Genomic DNA, 25631 nt, shown 5'->3' on the forward strand with positions numbered 1-25631 from the left:
CCAAAAAATAGGCCCGCCCCCCCCCCCCTCTTTTTTCAACCCCTCCCCTTTTTCTCACCCCCCAAAACGGGGGTGCCTATATCTGCCCAAAAACACCGACAAATTTGACAACTCTGAATATGACCCAAAAAAATAGGCCCGCCCCCCTCTTTTTCATCCCCTCCCTTTTTTCTCACCCCCCAAAACGGGGGGTGCTCAAATCTGCCCAAAAGGACCCGATAAAGGGCAGCCAAAAACCGCCCGCCCCAAAGCGCCTGGCCGATATGACAACCCTGGTTATTAGTTTAAACAAACGTATAAAACTTGTGTAAAAGTATAATAAGTGTTCTATCCAAAGCAATGAATGAGAAGATGTGTTGATAAAAAACTTTACAGTCTAATATCCAAATTCTATAGCGAGATGTAAAATACGCAAAAATAAGAAATCTTTTACCTTCTTCTAAAAAATTCTCTAATGCAAGTTACATCTCTGTCAAAATAATATTGAGCCTAAAAATAATTAAATATTAATTTCTTTTATTTTTTATAGCACTGCTACCAAGGCTGGATCTGAAGGGATAAGACAATAGCCAATAAATTGATGTACAATGTACATCCCTAATGATGATACACGAAATGACCGTATTAGAATTATCCTATAGATTTCAAACTTTGTTTTTTACAGGTTGAATGCGAACAAAAAACATGAAAGGTTTTTAAAAATATTTTAGGCTAACCCATGCAGAATAAAGTGTACTATATGTACATTATAAATGTTCTTATTTTAGATGACCAGAGGCACACCCATGAGAAGCAAAGCAAGCCTACATAAACTAATTTCATTCCTGAGCATACCCCCCCCCTAAATTTTTCTCAATTACTGAAAGTCTTGTACTTTCAGATAATAAATAATGTCAGATTCCTAAAGCTCAGGATTGGAACAGTTTTTTCATCTCCTCTATTACCACTCTACTATTACCCCACTATTACTCAATTAATCAACATTTTCTTATTATCATTAAGAACCTAACAATGGTAATATGTCGTGATTCTGCCCTATAAGAGCTTAAGAACTGTCAGTCATTTTCTCTTCCTAATGAGGTGAGACATTATCAGGAAATATACATCCCTGACATAAAGTACATTATACATACCTGGGGATGGGCTGTCGACACCATTTGTGGGAAATCAATGATGATGGGCTCCTGGTTGTCATCGATCATGATGTTGAACTCGTTGAAGTCACCGTGGATGACGCCGTGATTGGCGAACTTCAACAGCAGGTTCATCAGTTTGTCGTACAGTGCTAGGGTAAGTTGGATTGTCTTTAATTGGCTTTATAAAACAATAAACAAGGATAACAACATAAATTAAAAGTAAAGATCTAAAATTAAACGGTAGAACAAACGAATATCAACACTTGCAGAGTGTCAAAACTTAGTAAGCAGTTCATAGTTTATCGATGGAGTTATTTATTATTTTACTTATCTTCATCAGGCAATAAACAATAATTTATCCTTTGATTGCACGACTTTTTTCGTAATCCTATATATGGGCAATTAGTAGGTAATTTTCTCATTAATAATGATGTAAAACATTACATTTTTACTTCTTTAATGTCCTTCGTACGTCACGCTATGAGCTGCCAGACTGGGGCTATAGCACTTACACATCCAGCAAATTTACAGTTGATGTATTTATGGCAAAATGTTTTCTTACTTTTTCTCATGCCATAAATACATCCAACACAGGCAAAAATACATCCAATATTTTAATACACATGTCAAAATACATCTGACACTGGCATTTACACATCCATACTTTTTCAATTACATGTCATAAATACATCCAACACTGGCAAATATACATCTAGATTAATTTATAAGAATATTTATTTATTTACAATTAATTAGATTTTGTACAGTATGTATAGGTTTTACATTTTTGCCCTATTTTAGTTACTCTCCCCCTATTTACTTCCAGGGAGTAAGGGAGGGGACAATGGATCGAATATTCAATTTTTAGGAGTCTCAGACTTTGGGGACTGGCTTAAAGGGAATGTGCAAGAATTTAGCAGTTTCTGACTGAGTTTGGGGACTTGCGCATGAAATGCCGCTACTTGTTATATATGTTTTGAATATTGCAGACTGGGAGAAGGGATAAGGGAAGTGGGGGCAAGGAAAATAAACACTCGTTGTGTTAGTTTGGAATGTAGCAGACGGGGAGAAGGGAGAAGGGAGGTGGGGGCAAGGGAAATAAACATAATAAAAAGGGGCAGTCATATTCTTGCTAGCAGCTGGCCGGGTCCAATAATCTTTTAATATAAAAATCACACCAAAAAACCTCAATATATTTCATCAAAAAACAAGTTGTGATTTCACTTTACATGACGCTATGGAAATCTATTATTCAATTAACAATCCCTTTATAATTTCCTACAAATTTATTGGATTAAACTGGATTTCATGCCCTTTCTTTGATAACTCTTATATTGAATTAATTGCCCATTGTCCCCTCCCTTACTCCCTGATTTACTTCCCTTTTTCTCAAGATGCTCCCTACAAAACATCAATACATTTACGCCGCAGGTGGTCAAATTATTGTGGATAAAACCACTCAAGTACATTCCCTGCTATTTATTTTTTAGGATTTTTGGGAAACATACAAAAGGTTTTAATCTTTTCCACCAATAAATATGCAATTATCTTCAATTGATTCATGTTTAAAAGTTTGTTTATGTTTATTTTAAATATCTACTACACCCTTCGGCCTTCTTTCCTTTTTAGTTATAACAACAAGATGAACAACTTCGAGCTATATTGAAGTTTTGTTCTTTATTAGGTTTAGCTTAAAACATTTTAAGATTTAAATATATCAAGTTATGCTTTACTACATTATAAGTTCTTAGTTTCATTAAATTACAATTCAGCTAAATAACTAAAGATAAAATAACAGATTTCATTGTTTCAATAAATAAAATACAAACATTTGATAAAATAAATCTTAATTAAAATGTTGTAGTATGACTAAGCCTTGTCAATTTTCTAGAAAAATTATAAAATAGGGCTGTGAGATTTGGGTAGGGTAAGGTTTAAAAAAGGGATAAATAGTTTGAAAAACATAAAAAAATTTATTATGTTCAGAAGAATATATAAAATATTAAAATATAACTCTGCAGTGTATTTTAAATACAAGGATCAATATATATTGAATATTCATTATGCTTTTAAATAATCTGTCAAATATATTGTAACTCAAATAATATAAAAGTTGTTTTCTTATTATTTTAAATTAAATTTCTATGGATGTATAAATGTCAGTGTTGGATGTATTTATGACATATAATTGAAAACGTATGGATGTGTAAATGCCAGTGTCAGATGTATTTTTGACATATGTATAAAAATATTGGATGTATTTTTGCCAGTGTTGGATGTATTTATGGCATGAGAATCGATTTTACTGTCATTTATACAGTAAAAATTCAGTTTGTCATATATACATCCATTGCACTGGCGAAAACACATCCACTGTAAATTTGCTGGATGTGTAAATGGCAGTCCCCCGCCAGACTCTGACACAACCCAACTATGTTAGCTGACGCGTTACATTTTACGCTAGACAATCCATGATTAAAGACATCCCTGCTGGGTCTCCAACTTCATTGACATTCTGTAACGTGTACCCGTTCACCAGGTCCATTATAACACAATGTCTGGGTAGTAACATTTTCTTAATTACAGAGATATTAAGGGATAAGACAATGTATGATAAATTGATGTACATCCTCAATGTAGATTATTGGTAAGAAAATTATGGACTCTTAGATTGGAACTAAACAAAAAAAAATCAATGAAAGTAACCAAAGTTTATGGGCCAGAAAATGAGATAACACAGTTTTAAAACTTTTGGTACCTGTGTAATTTACAGCTCAATGTGCCCAGCTTATACCAACAACGAAATAAGTTCGGGAAAAAATCACTAAACCTATACGTGTTTTTTTAGATGTCGTTGGTGGGCAATACATCGTAAAATTGTCGACCTCTCCCATCTGCTCCCCAAATATTATTTCATATTTATTTCGTTTGTTGGTTATACCTTATACCTGAAATATGCCCTAATCTACAAAATGATCTCAGGATAAGAAAATAAATATAAATAAGGGGCGAAGCCACTAGTATATATTAAATGTATCATCTCACTACGCGATTAAGAAATGTTCCTGTTGAAATCAATTGGATTGGGAATAGGAAATCCTCTGTTCTTTAAAGCTTTCATGTAGGCAAACTCCTAAAATTAAACTCTATATTTAAATTAGGCCAGCAAAATTCTTTAAAACAATCATCTTTAATTTTATAAATCTTAGGTAGTTTGTAGGAAAGGTAGTACTAGGTAGTTAGTGTCAATAAATCATTAGAAATATTATCTAGATGATGAAGTTTAAAGCTATATTTCTGAGCTAGATGCTGCGCCCCGAGCACCTAGGAGCTCTATGTTCAAAGAGAAGAAAGGGGCTAGAAAAAAAGCTTCCAACAATCACAAGACTTAAATCTGATAATGAAAAACCTAAAACCATCTCGGGACCTATGTCAAGATTACCTTAAATATAGAAAACAATCAGTTTAGTAGTTGTTGAGATATTAAGCTTCAGACAAACAACCCTTACTTCTTTATATAATAGGATAACCAAACGTCAAATGGTACGTAAATTAACTTGTTATTAAAAATCTCTAAAACTGACTAACCTTGGTGGCAGAGATTCTTGACAGATAAATCCAAGACATTTGTTTTCTTCCCTTGTGATAATCTCGCTTCTCTCGAATTTTCCTAAACAGAAAATTGATTGACTTGAATCAAACAATTGAACAAAGGGGATCATTTATTTCGCGTATTTTCCGTAAAGGTGTGAGTTTTAAGACTTCAAAATAGAAGAAGAAATCTAAGATTTGGCATGTCAGTTGCTCTGTAAAAAAAACGCCGGCCGAAACTCCGCTCCCACCAAAAACCGTTGATTTTTTTCGCCTTTTCTCGCCAAATTACTAATTGTGAATCTGTTGTTATAAAAGAGAAGCGTTGATTTTTGTAGAGATCATCAAGATTGGATGAATAAAAGAGTAAAACACAAATAAGAGTAAAACACTGGATGGCCAGAGGAAAAAGGGGTTAAATAACTGCATGTCCCCAACTTGAGGACCCTGTGTCGGTCTTTAAAAATCAACCAATAGCGTCGGGAATATCAACACAGCCAAGTCGCTACCAAAGAGCAAAAAGCAATTTGTTAACAGTTGAAAAAGGTTGGAGACTAGGTTGGTAGTTGCTGTGAAACTATTCTGTGGTGTGCACAATTTAACCTAACCTAGCTTAATGTGAACACTAAATAAAGGAATAACACCTTGTACCATCTATACGTCAGTCAATGTCTGCCAGTCTGTCTGTTTATTCATTTTACCTAAATCCGGGATCCGGAGTCCGCCCAAATTTTGGCCAATTTTGAAATCTAGAATCCGAAATCAGTTTTTTTCTATAGCGGATTTGGAGTCCGGAATCCGCGGAGAATCCACTATTTTTTTGGACGGATTCTTGTTGTAAGAATCCGAATCCGGTCCGGATTGACATGCCTATTACCTACCTGAAACAAATTCTGCCCAGCCTATGAAGCTTGAGACAAAGTTGTTCTCCATTAGGACCTCCAACCACATAGATGTTGGATTCTTTGCCTTAATAAAATGCAATTCTATTAATTTTCTAATAAATGGAAATTTCATCTGAGTAAATATTGTCTTTATAGGGACAATTAAAAAATTAAAAACAAAGAGAGGGGGGTAAGTAGTCTAGAAGCGAATCCTTATTTGGCGATTGAGTTACACCCCCCCCCCCCCCCCACTTATGAGAAGCTAGACTGTAACGGAGAACCATATGATATCAGTATATTCTTCATGGGATCCCCGGTTAAAGGGGGAGGCGAGGAAGGGATAAAAAAAATATGTAAAAGGAGGGGAAAAATAAACAAATAAAGAGTTCCAAAAATATTTTCCATTATCCCCCTTCTTGGGTAAAAAAACTAGAGGGGGAAAATTACTTTTATTTCGGTATCAATATCCTTTAATGGAAGAACTATAAACATACCGACTCCAATCTGGTTGCCAAACGAGGCGACAACATCCCTAGAGGTGAGGCTCTTCAGGGCCAGGTAGTCGTAGCCAGCGTTGGTCAGGCGGTACCCGTCATAATTCTTACCTAGATATGCAATGACAATTATGTAAATTAGGGTTGGCAATCCGAATCCGCAATCCTCCCAATTTTTGGACCCAAAATCCGAATCGGCAATTAAAACTGCGGATTCGGATTGTTAATTTTATGAATTTTAGCACTTAATTCGGCCAAAAAATTGGACAGATTATCAAACCTAATGTAAATGCATAAGCGCAACATTGAAAGTTAACAATAGCAAATGTTGAAAAAGGAACCATTTTATAATCTTTTTTTTCTCACAATAACAGAAATTTATCATAAAAATAATGAAAAAAAAAACACAAACTATGTAAGCAAAAAAAACTTTTACGTTGTTTTTATCCTTTCATCTTACATGCATTTATTTAGCCCATGAAAGTTGACGCTTTCTTAAATCTAATTTCTCAAATTTACTGACTATATTAGGTATAGAGTAGTTGCGCTTCAAATAATCAGGAAGTTAGGGACATTGAAATAAAAATTACACTGGTGGTACCTAAAGTTTTATAACCACGTTCATAATTCTTTGGCTAAAAAACTTTGGGCACTTCTATTGAATTGTGATTGGTTGGTTCCTAATTGGTAGTGTTCTCACTTTGCAACCGATTAATAAATTTGAACGGAAGTGGTAATTTTGTTTATCATCATTGGGGATGTACAATATTATGATGTCCATTGTCTTATCCCTTAAGATTCAAGCAAATAACAAAACAACCTACCTCTGACATACTCGAGTAATCTATTTTTACACAGCTCCCTCAGAAGTTTGTGTACTCCTCCGTGTCGCAGGTTGGCGATTGAGGCCACTAGCATACCTAGAAAAAAAACAAGGATAACAACATCCTTAAATAGCGAAGCACAAAAAATAATGGATGAACATTGAACATAGGTGACATACACCAGAGGTCCAGTTGTAGAAAAAGATTATACGATAAATCATGAATAAAAATCGCGAAATCATTGTCTTTAGAATCTTCACCAGAAGACCGACGGGCCAAGTAAATTAAATACTGTATGCTCATTAAGAATTTCACCAATCAAAATTTTCAGTCGTTCATCTTAAAAAAACAGCCGAGATAGTCAGAGTTCACTCATAACTTTACTGAAAGACAGCCAACGTTAATTATAGATTTGCTTCTTTTTTTCTAAATCGTTATCTGTCTTTCTCCTTCTCTCTATCTATCTATCTACAAACCTGGTACAATTTCATGATTTTTCATTCCCATCTCGACAGCTGTGAGGACCCTAAAGTCCTCCCGTGTCAGATATCTCAACAAAGTGACGTTCAGCTTTCCCATTGCGGATTTGTTTTATTCTTATTTAATAATAAATACGACTATTTTATTCACTTCAAAGTCTTGGTTAATTTTTCATTTTTAAGATCTGAAAAAGGGATAAAATATGTGAATTGCATGTATATATTTAAAATATTAAAATGGCGTCCATAAAAGATAACTTTTTAATTTTACAAAAAATCCACAAAGAGAAATATTGAAAAATCGTCCAAAAATTACATCTATGAACGTCTATATACGGATTGTATAATTACAAAAGGGATAACAATTAAATGCCCATAATAACTATGTAATACTATGATTAAAAGTCTGACAAAAATAAAACATGTTCAAAACATTAAAATACAAATTGTGCTGTTTCTATTTTAATAAAATATTAAAATGAAGGTAGATTAGTAAAGTTAAAATAGTTGAGTATTTAAAGAGGATAACTTCGTTGCTTTGTGATGTTCTGTTTCTTTCTTCTTAAAACCTAAATAGTAAAACTTATTAATGCCTACAATATTAGGTTGATGTTAAAATAAACGATACTTTATGTCCCTATAATTGTTAAATCTTTATAAATCATGCCTCTCAATCTATTTCTTTATCTAGCTATAATTATAAATTAATCTTTGATGTATCTATTCTTCTTTGTAACATTCTACCTATCTTACTCATTTATTTAGCTCTATATTTATCTATATAGCTATCGATTCATTTTTTAATTTATTAATTCGTCTTTTCATTTATGAATTGATCTATCTATCCATTCAGCTTTGTATCTACCTATCCTATTCATCTTTCTAGCTTTTTATTTATCTTTTCATCTATCAATTCATCTATTTTAAATCTATTAATCAATTTATTTCTATCTATCAATTCATCTTTCCATCTATCTAATCATCTTTCTGAATTCATATTCATATTTTTATCTTTAAATTCATCGATCTAGCAATATTTTTACATTACTAGCTAGGTATCTATTTATCTTTCTAGCTATTTATGTATACCTATTTTTAGCTATATAATATATTTACTATTTATGTCTATCTATCTCTCCTACTTGATGGTCTGGATAGCAGTGTGGATAGAACATCCTAGGAGGGTCAGAAGTCCCAGGTATCCGAAAGCTCCCTTGACCCTTTTCTCCGGCAACCCAGTGCTGTAGCCGATGCCGTACACAATCCTAACAAAGTATAAATTAATTACATAATTGATATTTTTGTGTGTCATCCTTTTTTCTCTAAAAAAAAGCTATCAGTAATAATTTTTTCTGACGTTTACATTTTAGTTTTAAGAGGGGAGAGGGGACATTAGACTGTTCATTACTCTTTTCCCCAATTTATTATGATAACCTTTTCTTATTCGTAGGCTAACCATCTTTGGAAACTTTTCTTGAATTTTGATTGGTTGGGTTATTAAGTTGAGTGTTACTGTTCACTCCCGTTAAATGTTTCAACAACTAATTGTAATCTACAGATGAGGTAATTTTGTTATGACCATAGAGGTTGCATATCAATTTAGATCCTTTAATTTAAGTAGGTAGTCAAATAAACCTTAAAAGGCGATTTAATCATCATAGCATCTTTTAAAAATTGTGATTCTTGGTACAATTATTTTTTGTTATCAATATTGGGAGCATATTATAGAGTAAATTCACTGCTAAAAGTACCAACCTGCCAGCAATCCAGACCCAGCCAGCGGCGGCGGCCAGCCTGGGGTGGGAGAATCCGGCCATGGTGAGAAGGAACATGAACTGTGGCAGGTTCTCCAGGGTGTTCTGGTGGGAGCGCTGGATGCAGTTGAACACCTGCCATATATAAAGAGTTATTTGACAAAGTAAATTAAATTAAATCCTTAGTTGCCCATCGAGGACGAGATGCAATCACAAGATCTTATTTTGATGCATCTCTTAAATACATCTTGCTAGTAAAGTAGATGATTACGCGGCCAAACGTCTTAATACTACAAAGCCTTTGATGGCATGAATTCTAGAATTCCTAACTGTGCATGATAATGAGGTCCGTCAGATTTAGGACAAGGCGTTCCCCCTAATTTCAATATTAGGGTAATTAAGGTCATTTGCCAGGTTGTTGTTATAGGTGTACATTTTTAACGTCTCTAATATGACGGCGTGGACTAAACTCGAACCAGAACCTCCCCAGCATACAGTAAGCCGGAATGCCATCATTTACGCTAATGGCGCAGGTATGACTGATATTAAAACATACAGATAAATATTTGATTATATTGATATCTAATACGAGTCTTGATATAAGCTACATAAAGAATATAATAATTGTAAAAATTACCTTGTTATCATCGCTGTACATGGCTGGGTACTCGACTTTGTGCTCCTTCCTGGCCATCCCAACCTTGACTCCCTTCCACATGGCCATGAAGATGGCTCCAACACCTGCAGCAAACAACCAGATATAGGTGAGAAAAACAGGGATCTAAAGGGATAACACCTGGCCGATAAATGGATGTGAACCCCTTCTGCAGATTAAAATTAGTGCAGTGGTTGAAACGTTTGAACCCTAACACTGAACTTCATGAGCCAACCAATCAAAATTCGCTAAAGTTGTTAAAGTTGTCAATAATTTTGTTTATTATTGTTAAGAATTCAAATCAATTAATGGCCCACTGTCTTATCCCCTAAAAACACTGTAATGTTAATCAACCCACTCACTTAAAATACGTGATAAAGCAATACAAAAAAATAGAAGATTATTATTGAAGGTCAATTAAAGACAACAACAAAAGTGTCACCTGTCAAAATGACGTATCCGTAATCTTCAGGAAGTGAAAGAACAGCCATTTTAAACTTTTATGATTCTGAAAATAAATGCAAAAAGTAACAAAATGTATTTAAATATACCTATTAAATAAAATATCAAAATTGATAAATATAGAGCCACAAAATACCAAATATTTTTAAAGTAAAGAATTGGTCGGTGAATAAATACTATATTTTGAGTTGATAAATTCTTTTGTGATAAAAATAGTTTGGACAATGATATTCTCGTATTTGTTAAGTTTTTACACTCATCACCGTATAACGTTCTCCTCTAATGGATAAACTAACTTCTTTAATACCAGCATCCACAAGACTTATTTTCTTTCTTTTGGTATAATGTTCGAATCTGCTTGTTTTTACGTGTATAATGTCCATATAGAAACTTTTCCATCCTTGCTTCCTGCAGCGGTACAAACTTTGTTACTGTAAACACCAGTAGCGAGCAACCCTGATGTTAAACATTCAACAGCCTCCGAATGAAAATCAAGCACAGCTAAGGGTTTTAATTTAAATGGTTTCTCTTCGGAATTTATTAAGGCAAACAGTCTTAATCTATTATCCCAACCACCTGAGGTTAAGATAGGTTTATCTGTTCTAATGTAAAGATTACCAACTCCAGAATTTGTTATTTCATGTACCTTTATAATTTCAAATTCAGATTTAGTTACTTTTAGAACAACAATTTTATTCTCTGAACCTGCGACAACAACTATATTTGATAAGCTCTGCAATTTTGATGTACATAAACTCATAACTGTCCCACACTCTGGAATTGGAAACGTTGACAAAATCTCATTCCTCCTCCAGTGCCAGAGAATAATTTGACTATTTTCATATCCAGCTATTACACGATCTTCACTAAATATCTGGCAGGACATGACAGCTCCGTATTTAGTTGTCGAATTTTCTAATTCAGGATTTAGGCTGTGCAATGGTCTAATATATTTTTGTTTGAAAGTATGAATTCCCAATTTAGAGCCCTGGGCTGGAGTGAACAAATAGATTTCTGAGTTTTCCTCATGAGTAAATCCTAAAACAAACAATCTTTAAAAAAGTAAATTTTTATTTATTTCTCTTAAAATCATGACCAAAAAAAACAGTAGGTAATAATTTTAATAATAATAATTAAAGACAAAAACATTGTTCTTTCCTAGCCATCCAAATAACATGTATTAGAATTTGTACTTAATTTTTGTATCCCATGTTCAAAAAATCAGAGAGATCCCAATCCCAAAATTTTTACAATAGCATTTTCTTATTTGTTTGCTTAACAGCTCTATCTACAGAAAGAATAACTTTATGTACATCAATTAGTCGGTCATTGTCTTATCCCTTTAGATCCCTGTCTAATAATAGCTTTTCAGGAAAAATCGGTATTATCCTCTTAGAAATTTTTTTTTCAATATTGAAAATTTGAGTACCCCCCCCCCCCCCTTAGCCTTGAAAGAGAAATAAAATAATGATAAATAACAAAAATAAGCTCTTATTACTAACCTTTACAAAACCCTTCGTGAGGAATATAAAAATCCGCCGTCTTTTCAAACTCTAAAATCTCCGAATTTTTAAAGATTTTCGAGGTCATATTATAAACTTGGACCCCTTGAAATCTAGCTTGAGCAAATAAAGTAGCATTGCTATTTCCAATCCATAGTATTCCACTTTCACAAGCCTGAAATACAACGATTATATCAAGATGAAGTATAAGGAAGATATACACTATCAAAGTTCAGATTGTCATGAGTATTTGTTCTAAAAGTTACAACTATAAAATTAGGATAATTATAAAAAAAAATGACAATCAGATAAATGTGAGGGTTTTACCTAATATTTTTACATTAACTATTTATAAACTAAGCTAGCGGACGCGCCCTTACATCTAGAAGGGGAATAGAAGGGCAGAATTGTGGCTTAAAACCACATCTAGACCTAAATTTAAAAATGAAATAGCCTAAAACCATCGCGGAACCTATATGAAGCATCTCTAAAACAGAGGACTCTATAGGTTCAGTAGTTTTTAAGATCTTAAGCTTTAGATATGTATGTCATTGTCTATAAAAAAAAAGTATGACTTATCTATAGTATTTACCTTAATTTTATTATTTAACAGCCATCGTTCACAGTCATAGACATAAATACTTCCATACGCCAAACCACATAACAAATAATCCTAAACATACAGAAATATGACAAGTCTTATTGAAACCTTTCATATATAAAAATGTGAGGTTAACTAAATAAAAAGTGTTAACGGAGATTGTAGTGTTCTTCTAAATTAGGGTTGGGCCGGATATACGGCCATCTTCAATTTCTGGACAAACCCTATTCAAAATAATGGGTAGGGAGAATATAAATTAACGATTGATTGGCTAAATAAACTTTCTTCCCTATGAATAAAAAGAAATTAATGTTGTTGTTGTATTGGCTGCTCATAGTCCATATTCGTGTCCAGGTTGTCATCAGTAGGTGGGGGAGGGAAGGCTTATGGAGGGGGCTCTGGAGGGGGGCGTTGAAGAGGAGGGAGGCTGGTGAAACTGGGGTGTGATGATAGGAAGGCAGCTACGAGGGTGGGATTTTGCCAGAGGTCAATGGGATTTAGGTTGGTTGGGTTATTAGGGCAGGAAAAGAGGTGTTGGACTGTTTCAGGGGTAGGATTGTTGGGGCAGGATGGGCAGTTGGGTGAAAGAGAAGCGTTGATGGAATGCAGGTAACTTTGGAGCTTAGGACAATAATTGGATCTTAATTGGGAGAGGATGGTTCTGTAGTGCCTAGGAAGTTGGATCTCAGAGGGGTTGATGTTGGGAGGGGCATGATTAAGGACAGGATTAGGGGGGTAGGAGTTGATGGCTTGGGTAACTGCAGAGGTGTGGAGTCGGGAGATGGTGGATTTGTAATTTGCAGGGAGGAGAGTGTTATCAGGGGTGAGAAAAGGTTGGAGATTCGGGAGGAGCATGGATTGAAGGGTGGATTTCTTGGATCTAGGACCAGGAGGGGTTGTGACATTGGGGAAGGATGGGTGGGAAGGACGGAGGGAGGAGGCCAGGTACTGGGAGCATAAAAGGGAGAGGTGGTTCCGTACTGGTAGGATTTTAGTTTCTTGGTGGAGGTGGCTAATGGGGGATTTTTTGGTGGAACCAGTACAGATGCGGAGGGCTTGGTTTTGGAGGACTTGGAGTTTGTCAATGTTGTTTTTGGAGGTGTTAGGAAACCAGACAGGACAGGCATAGGTGGTAATGGGGCGGAGGAGGGTGTTGTAAGTGGTGAGGAGGGTCTCCTTCTGGTGGCCCCATTTGGTGCCAGCCAGACATTTAAGGATTCTGAGGCGGGAGGAAATTTTAGAGGAAATGGTGGAGACATGGGAACTGAAATTGAAAAAGGTGTCAAAGGTAACTCCAAGGATCTTAGGGGTTTTCTCAAGGGGGAGGATGGAGCCATTAATTTGGACTTGAGGATGGAGGTTGGATTGGTGCTTACGGTCAGGAGTGAAAAGGGTGACAGTGGATTTGTTGGGGGCGATGGAGAGGCCATTGGTGGAGGCCCAGTCAGCGATTGAGGAGAGGTGGGAGTTGATGGATTCAACTGACTGGGGGATGTCAGGAGAGGAGTGGAAGGAGTTGAGGTCGTCGGCATAGGAGGAGGTGGTGGCAGGGGGGATGTGGGGGGCATCTGCTATGTAGAAGTTGAAAAGGACGGGGGAAATAACAGAGCCTTGGGGGACACCAGTGTGGACAATTCTGGGGGAGGAGTTGGTATTTTGGTAGGAGCAGAAGGCCATTCTGCCACGCAGGTAGCAGGACAGCCATCTGATGATGTTTGGATGGAGGTTTGAAGAGGAGATTTTTTGGAGAAGGAGATGGATTGGGATGCAGTCGAAGGCTTTGGAAAGGTCAATGGAGGCTACGGTTGTGCGGCTGGGGGGGAGGTTTTGGTTGAAACCGTTAGCAATGGAGGTGGAAAGATTAAGGAGTGAGGATGTGGTGGAGTGGAGGGGTTTGAAGCCATGTTGAGAGGGGTGGGTGGAGAGGGATTGTTTAAGGTATGGGAGAAGGAGGCGTTCAAGGACTTTAGCTGCAGGACAGAGGAGGGAGATTGGGCGGTAGGAGGTGGAAAGGTCAGGGGGTTTACCAGGTTTGAGGAGGGCAATAATTTTGGAGAGCTTCCAAATGGCAGGGATATTAGCAGCGGAAATGGAGAGGTTGAAGAGTTTGGTAAGGTAGGAGATGCCATTTGGACCAAGGTGTTTGAGGTGGAGGATGTTGAGGTGATCAGGGCCAAGTGCAGATGAATTTGAGGAATTTTTAATAGCTTCAAGGACAAGGGCAGGTGTGAAAGGTTGGAAATCTCTATTGAGGCGGTGGCGGTGTCTAATTTTGCGGATAATTTTTCTGGAGAAAGGGTTGGAGGTGTGGCGGGAGACAGAGGTGAATTGTTTGGTGAAGGATTCAGCAATGTGGGCGTGGGAGGTGTGAACTTTGTTGTTGAAGGAAATGGGTTGGTTGGAAGGAGGGGAATTGTTTTTGCCAGAAAGGGATTTGAGGAGGGACCAGAATTTGGAAGGGTTGGTTCTATGGTCGGATTTGGAAAGAGTTTCTTGCCAATTTTTGTTGGAGTGTTGGTTTACTATTGAGGAAATTTGTTCATTGAGGATTTGGATTTGAGGATCATGGGGGTTAATTTCTCTTAAGGAGTCTCTTTGATGGATAAGGGGCTTAGCAGACTGGGGGAGGGAGGGATTGGAGTTTTTGATGAAGCCAGCGGGGACTGTGTGTTTGGAGGCAGTTTGGAGGATTTGGCGAAAAGTGGCTTCACCTTGGGAGCAGGAGGAGGGTTCAGGAAGATCTTCAAAGAGGGTTTCGGTTTCAAGGGTGAAGGTGTCCCAATCTGCTTTACGGAAGTTGTGGAAAGTTTTGACAGGGCGGGGGTTTCTGTTGATTTCAGGAAGGGAGAGGAGGATGGGGAGGTGATCAGAACGGAGGGTGGTGAGGGTGTGCCAGGAAAAGTCAAGGGCAAGGTGGGCAGAGCAAAGGGAAAGGTCGGGGGAGGTGGGTTGGCCGTTGGGGGGGAGGCGGGTGGGGTAGTCCTCGTTGAGGAGGCAGAGGCTGCTCTCATTGAGAGCTTCCAGCAGAGCCTCCCCACGATTCATGGCAGATTGGTCAAGGGTGATGGAGTTCCAGGCAGGGTTGTGGGCATTGAAATCACCGACTAGGATAAGGTCATTTGGGTTGTCAAAGAGGAGGTTAAAGTCAGGGGTGTATTGGGGGGGACAGGAAGAATGTGGAGGAAGGTAAAGGTTGATGATTTGTGTAGGAGAGCCATTGCGGGAAATTTGGATACCATCAATCTCTAGGGGGCCATTGGAAAGGTGATTGAGGTCAAGGTGGGTGAAGGGGATGTCATCGGCAATAAGGAAGGCTATTCCTCCACCAGGTCGGTCTTGACGATCCTTCCTGAGAAAGTTATAGCCAGGGAGGGGTTTAGGATTGGATTTGCTGGAGAGTTTGGTTTCTTGGAGGCAGGTGATGGGGATGTTATGGGTAGAAATAAGGTTGTGGAGTTCATCTTGGGTGGTAAGGAGGCCATTACAATTGAATTGAAGGACAAAAGGTTTACCAGGAGGTTTTCGGGGGGCGGGGGTGGGTGGAGGAGGGGGCGGGGGTGAAGGAGGAGCTGCAGGGGAAGGAGGGGTAGACGGGGAGCTAGGTGATGGGAGGGGTGTAGGGGGAGATAAGTTAGGAGAAAGTTTAAAGAAATTAATCATTCAACAATTTAAAATTTTTAATACACACAGTATAACAAGACATTAATATTGACCGGAAAATACCTTGTTTTCATGTTTAAGGAAGAAAACTGAGGAAACGGGTTGTCCTGTTGACAGATAGGTACTTGGATCTGGTACACCTGGCATGGAATAGATAGTATTAGTCGATCATTTTAAAGATTTATAAATCTCCTCTTTTTAAGTATAAAAGTGAATTTTTTTTATAATCATAAGATTTAAATAAAACTAGAGGCCACGGGGGAAACTTTTCAACTTTAAACTTGGCCGTTTATAATAAAAGTATAAAATGTTATTACCGGGATGAGGGAATTTCTTTTTCGAAGAATGATTTCTTATACGATAGTACATAGCCGGAGCAAGGTAACCTTCCATAAAATAGTTAGAAACCATCTCTGGAGAATAAAGGTACTAAGAAAGAGAGGTAATGTCTGATTGAGCCAATAAATGAATCGCATCGGAGCATACATGAAATCTCATTGGTTGAATTAAACTGAAGTTTTCTAGTTTTTTCATTAGAGTTAACTAGAGCTGTTCTTTCAACATTTAATCGAATCAAGTCCATCACATGAAGTACTGCCTTCATATTGTTGTTTCACATCTATGTTTTATCTGTGCATTAATAATAAAAATGCTTCATCTATTGCAATCGTTGTAAAATAATAAAAATCCCTTTATGAATTTAAGTTAATAAAATTATATTTTTTTCTTGAGTTTCTATTAAAACAAAAAAAAATATCTCGGACTTCAAATGTACATGATTTATAATCTTTAATTCGTAATTCGTATCTATTATAAACATTTAAAATACATAAATTCATAATTTGTTTGATGTTTACCTCGAAATAAATTATATAAAAATAAAATAACAACAAATAGCAATACAACAGTACGTTCGTTACGTTTTCAACAGGACTTAGCGTTGTACTGTGTATACACTGTACACACATGTGTAAGAGAAAAGGGCATATTTTTTTCATTTTGTTCATATAAAGAGTCAGCTGTAAATAGTCGCATTTCTTAAGATAAAGCTTTTCTCACGTCAATTATATCGTGTTAAAATTTATTTTCTAGTATAGTGTAAAGCATATTACAAATCCTTTAATAAGTTAGCTATGAATTGTTGAATTCCTTAATATAAAGTTAGCTTTCTAGAAATTATATATTTTAAAGTTTTTTGTCAGCTGGAGGAGTTCCTTTGTCAGATTTACGAAAAAGGGGTTCACAATATAGTTCTTCTCTCCTATTTCTATTCTCTGGAGTTAGATAGAAAATGGCAGACCAAGTAAATTCTGTGCTAACATTTATGATACAGGCCGCGCGGCGCCGGAAATCTTGACCTATATTTTATATTCAAGATAGACTGCTTAGAATTTCATGTTTCCACTAATTCATAAACGAATAGACATTTCTAATTGCAGAGTAGTCTTGCCACTAAAAATATATTATAATTTTCAAATTAAAATATTTATTTATGATGATGACGAAATCTAAAAGTAAAATAAAAAGTTACCTTTATTATTCATAATTAAATCCAAACAAATTCGCAATGACAATAAATAAAAGTAGCTTTTAAATCATTGTTTCATAATAAGTTTATATTTTTTTGAATTTTAAACTCATTTAATAACTTAATACGAATTTTAAACAAAAGAAATTGTGCTCCATGTCCGCATGTTTTGGTTTGACGCGCACTGATGTAGAAAATGCCGCGTTCAAAATTTTATGACGTAATGTTTTTAGGGAATAATTGGAAATATGCGATAAGGAATTATATAACAACTTTTGGGCCAATTTCAATGTTTTTTTTTATAAAAAAAGTATAAAAATATAGTAATATTATTTTTATCTATGAGAATAACATTTATAGTACATTTTTTTTACAGAAAAAAGCTTAATATGTGGTTAAATGCCTAACTTTATTCAATAATTTTTAAAAATAGTCTTATAAATTGTTTTTTTCCCCAAAAAATTAACAAAATTAACATTATATCTATTTTTACTTCTGATTTTACTCAACCTTTCTATTGTCCCTTTTATGAATCATTTGTTATGAAATAATAGTTTTTCAGTAACTTTTGTATTGCTTACAAAAGTCAAAACATGAAAGAAGTTTTCTATATTGTTTTTGTATTTGTATTTGTATTTTTTCTATCTACATTTTTAATTCTATGTACACTACCTAGCTTACATCTATGCTACCTTAGTACCTACTACTGTTTATCCTATCTATCTAATCATTTTCTATCTAGATATCAAGATATCAAATAGATTGAAATTGTGCGCAGTTTTAGCCAAGCAATCAGCTGTTGGAGATACGCAATTTCTGTGTTTACAATAATTCTCTATATATCAACATTTTGGGGAATAAAGAAAAAATGCGGGAGGAACTAAAAAGAAAAAGCACTGTAGACTATTTACGGAAGTTTAAAAATTAATAATGTAAAATATTTCAAAAATTGCATTAACTTTTTGTCTCTTGAAATTTGTATGAATTATTCATTTTCTAATTTTTAAGCTTATTTGAAAAGTCTTAAATATTTTTATTCAAAACTCCAAAACATATATTTTTTCCCATAGTTTCAGAAAAGACGGAGAACGATAAGGCAATGAAATTGACTCAAAAGCATAACAGAGAGAGAGAGAGAGAGAGAGAGAAAGAGGCCTCATGAAATTAGAGAGAGAAATAGAGAAAAGGAAAGAAACTTCGATAGGAAAGACTGACACTAGTATAAGTACGATTTACGCAGTTTAAGCATTGAGAAGAAAAACCGGCTGATTTGTTTTCCAAATTTTGACATCAAAACATAACAAAAACAAACAATTTTTGTTTGACAGTGATTTTAAGACATTAACCTTACATATAAGTGAATGTCTATAAAGTTTTGATCTGTTAATTTTTCCTAATAAAGGAAAAAAACTTTAGAATATTGTGAATTTTCTGGTTTTCTATGGATTTTGACTCTGTAACGTTTGAGGACCTTTTTCAGGTAATTTTTAAAAGCTTTAAAAGAATTGTCCTATCGATTTCAAACTTTACATGATGATTCCTATAACAGTTAGGTACAACTTAGAGGGCCCTGCAACACTCTAATCGTTACCAGAATGTCCGTGCATTTTCAACAAATTTACTTACAATTTTGTTTCGACCTTTATATATTTATATAATATGTATATTCTGATTATTCTGACACAGTGTTAATCTTCCCTTTTCCCTCGTTTCAGATCTTCGCTTTTATGTATGTTGTCATCCTTGTTATGTTAATATTTATGACAGTCCTTTGACTAGAATGTGTTTTCCTCAAGTCTTACTTATCAGAATATAGTTCTTTATTAGCAATAAGTGTGATAAAATGGTCTGATAGTCTTAAAACTATGCATATAGTTTGACAGAGGTCAAATATATAGAAATTTAATCAAATTAATTTGCTTATTTTTCTATTCTTTTATTCTTTATTTTATCATTGAGATTAAATTTCTCATAAATAAATATAAACAAGGTTGACAAAATCCATTATAGCGAAGCTTTGAAACGGTAGGACATACGAACATTAATACTTGTATAATTTCAGAACTGAATAAGCAGAATAAATGTGTAAGTCTAAATAAAATTCTAAGTAAATTTGTTGTAAAATTGCTTAAGTAAGGGATACTTTTTAAGGGCATACTTAAAACTTGATTATAGAGATGCTTTTCCTTTAATATTGTACTTTGTTGTCCAGAGACAAAAATCAGATGAATAGGATAATTATTTAACATGAAAAATATTTGTCTAAAAAGTTAAAAATCAACAAGCTTTAAATGGACGCACGGATAACGAATATAGAGTTGCTACGCTTTCTAAGTCGTACCCACCTACCAACGGAATCACATTGTCAAGTTTGAAATTGATAGGAAAACTCTAACACGATTAAATTAACGATAAGAGCTTTTATTTACGGACGGACGGATCGACCCTAATTATAAAAAAGCTTCTCCTTTAAAACATAAAAAAAAAACAAGACTGACTCCATACATATAAATTTATAAGTTCATATGAAAAGATATAACACATTCATGAAATTCATAATTTTGGGACAATTCTAATATATATATCACATATTAAACAAGGATGACAACATCCATAAAAGCGAAGCTCTAAAACGGTAGGACAAACGGACATTAACACTTGTATAATGTCAGAACTGAATAATCAGAATGCGAATGTATAAGAGTCAAAGCAAAATTGTAAGTGAATTTGTTGAAAAACTGCTTGATACAGGATAATGTTTATGGACATACTTACATTTTTAGGACTTGATTATAGAGTTGCTTCGCTTATAAAATTGTACTTTGTTGTCCCAGGAATCAGTATACCAAAAATCAGACCAATTAGATAATTAGGTCACATACAAGTTTGTTGTTAAAAATGTAAAAAAAATCAACATGTTTAAAATGGACGTACGGACATTCTGGTAATGATTATAGAGTTGCTACGCTTTCTAACTCGTACCTAACTATTACAGGAATCACCATGCAAAATTTGAAATCGATAGGACAATTCTAACATGCCTTAATTAACGAAAAAAGCTATTTAAAAAAGTAAAAAAATCAATATGTTAAAAATGGACGTACGGACATTTTGGTAATGATTATAGAGTTGCTACGCTTTCTAAATCGTACCTAACTACTAAAGTAATCACCATGCAAAATTTGAAATCGATAGGACAATTCTAACATGTCTAAATTAACGAAAAAAGCTATCCGTTACGGACGTACGGACGGACGGACGGACCGACCCTAATTATAGAAAAGCTTCGCTTTTAAAAATCAGCACTTGTCTATTCAAAATAGCAACCAAGTGAATCACATTTCTATCATATAGAATTGCAGACATTGTCAGTCATTGTCAGTCATGGAGAAGCATCGCCAGTAACAATAGATAGGAAAGATTAATTTGATTTATTGACAATACCTGCTAAAACTTTAATAATGTTTATTTGTAGTTCTCTCCTGAAAACTCTCAAACTTCAGAAGGCGACGAAGGCCAGGCAAATAATCAGAGGTAATTATATAGTAGCTACGCTACTCTACAAATAGTTATAGGCGTCTTCTTCTTGTAACAGCATTCCCAAAATTTTGTTGATTAGGATTTATTATTTCACCTTAAAATATTAGGATATTTCCCTTTAAGTTCTCTCCACCCCAACTTCCTCATTTCAAAATAAATAATAAATAAGGGGAGGTTTTGTTTCGTTTGTTTGTTTATTCCTTTAGGTAAGGTTAGGTTAAGTTATTCTTGTAGGTACTATTGCCCTGCAGGGTTAGGGCTACCCGCTGAGGTTATGTATGGGAAAAGAATACTCCCCCTCTCCATATTTTCAATTTATTAAAAGGGATCTTAATTTTGATGGGAAGAGTAGAGTACCCACCCACCGGAATTTTCAATTAAAGTTTTTATTTTAAAGTAAAAAAATTGGGGGGGGGGGGCATGTTTTATAGGGGTGATGCACTCCCCCAAAATAGTTATAAACCTTTCCTTGATCTATTAGAAGCTTTATGGTAAAGGTGAACTATACAAGTTGTGCAGCTATAGAGATCCTTAGCTACAGACAATAAAAAGCTTACTGCTTTATATGATAGGATATTTAACAATTCCCCACTCTGATTTCTATTTTCCTAGGAGTAGAGACTACAGCTATAACCAGGGTAACAACACTAGCACCTCTACAACTAGCGCTCTGGAGTCAGAGTTTCATGATTTACAGGTTTTAATCCATTTATTCTTTATATATCTATCTATTTATCTATATAACCAGGGTAACAATACTAGCACCTCTACAACTAGCGCTCTGGAGTCAGAGTTCCATGATTTACAGGTTTTAATCCATTTATTCTTTATATATCTATCTATTTATCTATATAACCAGGGTAACAATACTAGCACCTCTACAACTAGCGCTCTGGAGTCAGAGTTTCATGATTTACAGGTTTTAATCCATTTATCCCTTGTCTTTCTATCTATGTATCTATCTATTTATCTATATAACCAAGGTAACAACACTAGCTCCTCTACAACTAGCGCTCTGGAGTCAGAGTTTCATGATTTACAGGTTTTAATCCATTTATCCTTTGTCTATCTATCTATGTATCTATCTATTTATCTATATAACCAAGGTAACAACACTAGCTCCTCTACAACTAGCGCTCTGGAGTCAGAGTTCCATGATTTACAGGTTTTAATCCATTTATCCTTTCTGTCTTTTTATATACCTATCTATCTAAGCTCAGTTGGCTTAGCTAGAGCGAAGGCCAACATGCCGAGCCTCAGTACATACTATCTATCTGTCTATCTATTTATCTATATGTCTAGGCTCAGATGTCTAAGCTAGAGCGCAGTAGTGGCCAGCTATCATGCCGAGCCTCAGTACATACTATCTAACTTTCTGTATAATAATACTAGCGGCTTCGCCCTTAGCCTCTAGGGGCTTTACCCCAAGAGTTTTGATCAAACCAATTTTTCGTATTTTAGATATAAAAGAAAAAAAAATTTTAATTTTCTTTTTTTTTTTGGGGGGGGGTAATTTTTTATTTTGTTTTTAGGGGGGGGGGGAATGTCGACCCCACTATTTTAATTTTAGTTTAAATTTTTTTTTTTTTTTTTTTGGGGGGGGGGGGGTATTTTTCATTTTTGGGAGGGTTGGGGTGTCCCTCCCAAGAAAATAGTTATAAACCTTCCCGGGAACTATGAGAAGCTACCCTGTTAAGGAGAACCCGATTAGTTCAGCGGTTAGCGAGATCCTTCGCTACAAACAAACAGACAAACAAACAGACAGACAGACATCGTTTTACTTTGCATATATCTAATTATCTATCTATCTAGGCTCACTTGGCTAAGCTAGAGTGCAGTAGTGGCCATCATGCCGAGCCTCAGTATATACTATCTATCTATCTATCTATCTAGGCTCAGTTGGCTAAGCTAGAGCGAAGTAGTGGCCAGCATGCCGAGCCTCAGTACACACAACTACAAACAGCTCTGTCTGTCTATCTAATAATCTATATATCTATCTATCTATCTATCTAGGCTCAGTTGGCTAAGCTAGAGCGCAGTAGTGGCCATCATGCCAAGCCTCAGTACATACTATCTAACTTTCTGTCCAATAATCTATATATATCTAATTTTCTATCTATCTAGGCTCTGTTGGCTAAGCTAGAGCGTAGTAGTGGCTATCATGCCGAGCCTCAGTACATACTATCTATCTGTCCATCTAATAATGTATATATCTATCTGTCTAGGCTCAGTTGGCTAAGCTAGAGCGTAGTAGTGGCCAACATGCCGAGCCTCAGTACACACAACTACAAACTGCTCAACATATACAACAGAACACAGGGTAAGCTTCCCTATCGATAATAGTAATAAATTAAACAAAGACAATAATCCTACAATAAAGTAACAGGATGTTTATCTGTGTATACCGAAGGATCTTGCTAATTACTGAACCGATATGGTGTTCCTTTACAGGGTAGCTTCTCATAAGTCCTGAGAAGGATTATTAACTATTTGTTGGAAGGGTACCACCACCCTCCCAAGACAAATCCCCCCCCCCAATTTTTGTTAATTAAAAAAAATATAAAATACAAATTTTTAATCAACTTCCCCCTTCTCAAGTGCCCCTAGAGGCCTCTATGGGGCGTATTCACTAGTATCCTTAATAAGAGCAATTACAGGCAGCGTGACATCTAAAACAGCACATAGTGTAAACTGTCCTGTTAATATTAGAAAATTTTACAAGTTCAATTATGACTTTTAGAAGTAAAACATTCAAGCACAACTATAATAACAGCTCAACATATCCTCATACCAAAGTAACAGGATGTCTGTCTGTTTATCTGACTGTTTATCTGTCTGTTTGTCTGTGTGTTTGTACCGAAGGATCTCGCTGACCGCTGAACCGATCGGGTTCTCCTTAACAGGGTAGCTTCTCATAGGTCCCGGGAAGGTTTATAACTATTTTAGGGGAGGGTACCACCACCCTCTCAAGATAAATTTAAAAAATCTATTTTTTACGCTGAGAGATTTCAACGCAACATAGTTAATTATCGTAGAGACTTAAAAGCAACATAGATAGGTATCGTAGAGATTTGAACCAAAAAACAAACATTTAAAGAGCTACTAGAGGCCTCTAGCCGCTAGTACATATAATAGAACAGACGGTAAGCTCCCCAATTAAGAATATTAAATTCCAAGAGGAAATTTATGTCCACTGCACATGTAGCTCTGTATTGGTAGGGAGGGGACACAGAATAGATTAAACCATCCTAAGACTTTAATATTATAAAAAAAATATCCTTAAACCATCCCGGGTCCATTGAGGAGCTTCCGAAAATTGAGGACTCAATTGTTTCAAAAGTTTAGCTTAATACAAAAAAATCTTACTTCTTTGTTTTCTTTTAGATCTGGGTCCGTGGCACCGAACCTGCAACCCCCATACATAAACTATCCACAAGATGATATGATTAAGGAAATTGGTCTTATGCGTTAGCCATTTTTGAGATCTTAGTGGACAAGAAGACATACATATTGACAATTAATATAATTGAGATAAACTAATTAGAGGACAAATAATAACCGACAGACGAACATCTAACTACTTAAGAATATTGGGACTCTTTATTCCATCAGGAAGTGTAAGGGGTAGAAAAATAGCCTAAAACCATTTCATATCTTTTTAGCTTTAAGAGAACAGAATTATTAAGACCAATTACAAACAGAGTAAAAGCTGGATAGATGTGCCCAAACCAAGAACAAACCACAGCAATAGTGGCGGACTTCATGTTGGCAGTGATGGGAGCAGGAATAAATACTTTACATTTAAATTCTTTCGTTGCTTGTAGCATTTATAACTAAGGATCTAGAGGGATAAGACAATAGCCGATATGTTAATGTACATCCCTAAAGATATCAAAGAAAATTACCATTTCTCTAGATTAAAATTAGTAGTTGAAACGTTTGAACACTCATTAACTAACCAATCAAAAGTCCCCAAAGTTGTTAAGCCAACGGAAAAGAAAACGTTAATACAAAATTTTGGGGAATATTGTAATAAACAGCCCATTGTCCCATCTCTCTCTCTCTCTGATTTAAATACCTTTGCATTTTCGTACCCTGACGCAACTGCACAAAAAATGCGATTTTGTAGCTGATTTATCATCGAAAATCGTTATATTCCGTGCAAAAACAACTGATCTATTTACGAAATACAGAGAAACAGTGTATCCTAAGCTTTATAGAACAAGCTTTGCGTGTTTAAAAACAAGGATGTCAACACCAATAAAAATGCAAATGCAAATGTTATGCATAAAAATGACCCATTCAAAATATTTTTTCTGTAATGCAAAAACTGCGACGGTACAAGCACTTTGAAATTTTAAGGCCCCCCTTATGGAGGTCAAAAATTCATTGCATTAGAACTATGGCTTCATGGTGCTTCCAGGAAAGGCATTGAGGAGTAGTATCAGGAACTTTTGTCTGTTTTAAATTATCTCGTTCCTAGCCTGAAAAAACCTCTACAAATTTGACAATCCTCAATAA

The 25631-nt window shown here is 35.4% G+C and overlaps 4 protein-coding genes across 6 annotated transcripts in view; 1 reads left to right on the forward strand and 3 right to left on the reverse strand.

Annotated features, from left to right (window-relative positions):
- The window catches only part of RIOK2 (RIO kinase 2), a 36931-nt gene extending 29352 nt beyond the window's left edge, over nt 1-7579 (reverse strand). Inside the window, exons 1-9 of the mRNA XM_080180548.1 lie at nt 7406-7579; nt 6930-7025; nt 6106-6216; nt 5609-5696; nt 4725-4806; nt 4202-4269; nt 3624-3694; nt 1134-1285; nt 434-489 (exon numbers count right to left, since the gene is read on the reverse strand). Coding sequence (XP_080036674.1) covers nt 434-489; nt 1134-1285; nt 3624-3694; nt 4202-4269; nt 4725-4806; nt 5609-5696; nt 6106-6216; nt 6930-7025; nt 7406-7508 — 827 coding nt within the window. The 5' untranslated portion in view covers nt 7509-7579. The remainder of the gene's footprint in view (nt 1-433; nt 490-1133; nt 1286-3623; nt 3695-4201; nt 4270-4724; nt 4807-5608; nt 5697-6105; nt 6217-6929; nt 7026-7405) is intronic.
- Nucleotides 7580-7592: 13 nt separating this feature from the next.
- Nucleotides 7593-10381, reverse strand: LOC145334922 (glutathione S-transferase 3, mitochondrial-like). Its single transcript, XM_080180552.1, has 5 exons — nt 10260-10381; nt 9800-9903; nt 9164-9297; nt 8551-8673; nt 7593-7977 (listed from the first exon to the last, which is right to left on the reverse strand). The coding sequence occupies exons 1-5, from the start codon at nt 10306-10308 to the stop codon at nt 7971-7973; spliced, it is 417 nt and encodes a 138-aa protein (XP_080036678.1). The 5' UTR covers nt 10309-10381; the 3' UTR covers nt 7593-7970.
- A 148-nt stretch (nt 10382-10529) lies between these two features.
- Nucleotides 10530-17773, reverse strand: LOC145334919 (guanine nucleotide-binding protein subunit beta-like protein 1 homolog). Its single transcript, XM_080180549.1, has 5 exons — nt 17574-17773; nt 16106-16182; nt 12374-12454; nt 11782-11956; nt 10530-11317 (listed from the first exon to the last, which is right to left on the reverse strand). The coding sequence occupies exons 1-5, from the start codon at nt 17584-17586 to the stop codon at nt 10644-10646; spliced, it is 1020 nt and encodes a 339-aa protein (XP_080036675.1). The 5' UTR covers nt 17587-17773; the 3' UTR covers nt 10530-10643.
- A 950-nt stretch (nt 17774-18723) lies between these two features.
- On the forward strand, nt 18724-24958 carry LOC145304659 (uncharacterized). 3 transcript variants are annotated; one of them, XM_080146594.1, is made up of 7 exons: nt 18724-19050; nt 21046-21104; nt 21723-21748; nt 22217-22275; nt 23336-23430; nt 24495-24559; nt 24810-24958. In XM_080146594.1, exons 1-7 carry the CDS (start codon nt 19012-19014, stop codon nt 24932-24934), a joined length of 468 nt encoding a protein of 155 aa, XP_080002720.1. In that variant the 5' UTR covers nt 18724-19011; the 3' UTR covers nt 24935-24958. The 3 variants fall into 3 exon arrangements, with proteins under 3 accessions (XP_080002720.1, XP_080002718.1, XP_080002717.1); XM_080146592.1 differs by lacking the exon at nt 22217-22275 and adding an exon at nt 22094-22152 and having other exon boundaries at nt 18728-19050; XM_080146591.1 differs by lacking the exon at nt 22217-22275 and having other exon boundaries at nt 18732-19050; nt 21723-21807.
- Nucleotides 24959-25631: the final 673 nt, after the last annotated feature.

The sequence above is a fragment of the Acartia tonsa genome, chromosome 13 (genome assembly GCF_053477335.1).
Source record: "Acartia tonsa isolate MP-2025a chromosome 13, ASM5347733v1, whole genome shotgun sequence".
Taxonomy (NCBI): Eukaryota; Metazoa; Arthropoda; class Copepoda; order Calanoida; family Acartiidae; genus Acartia; species Acartia tonsa.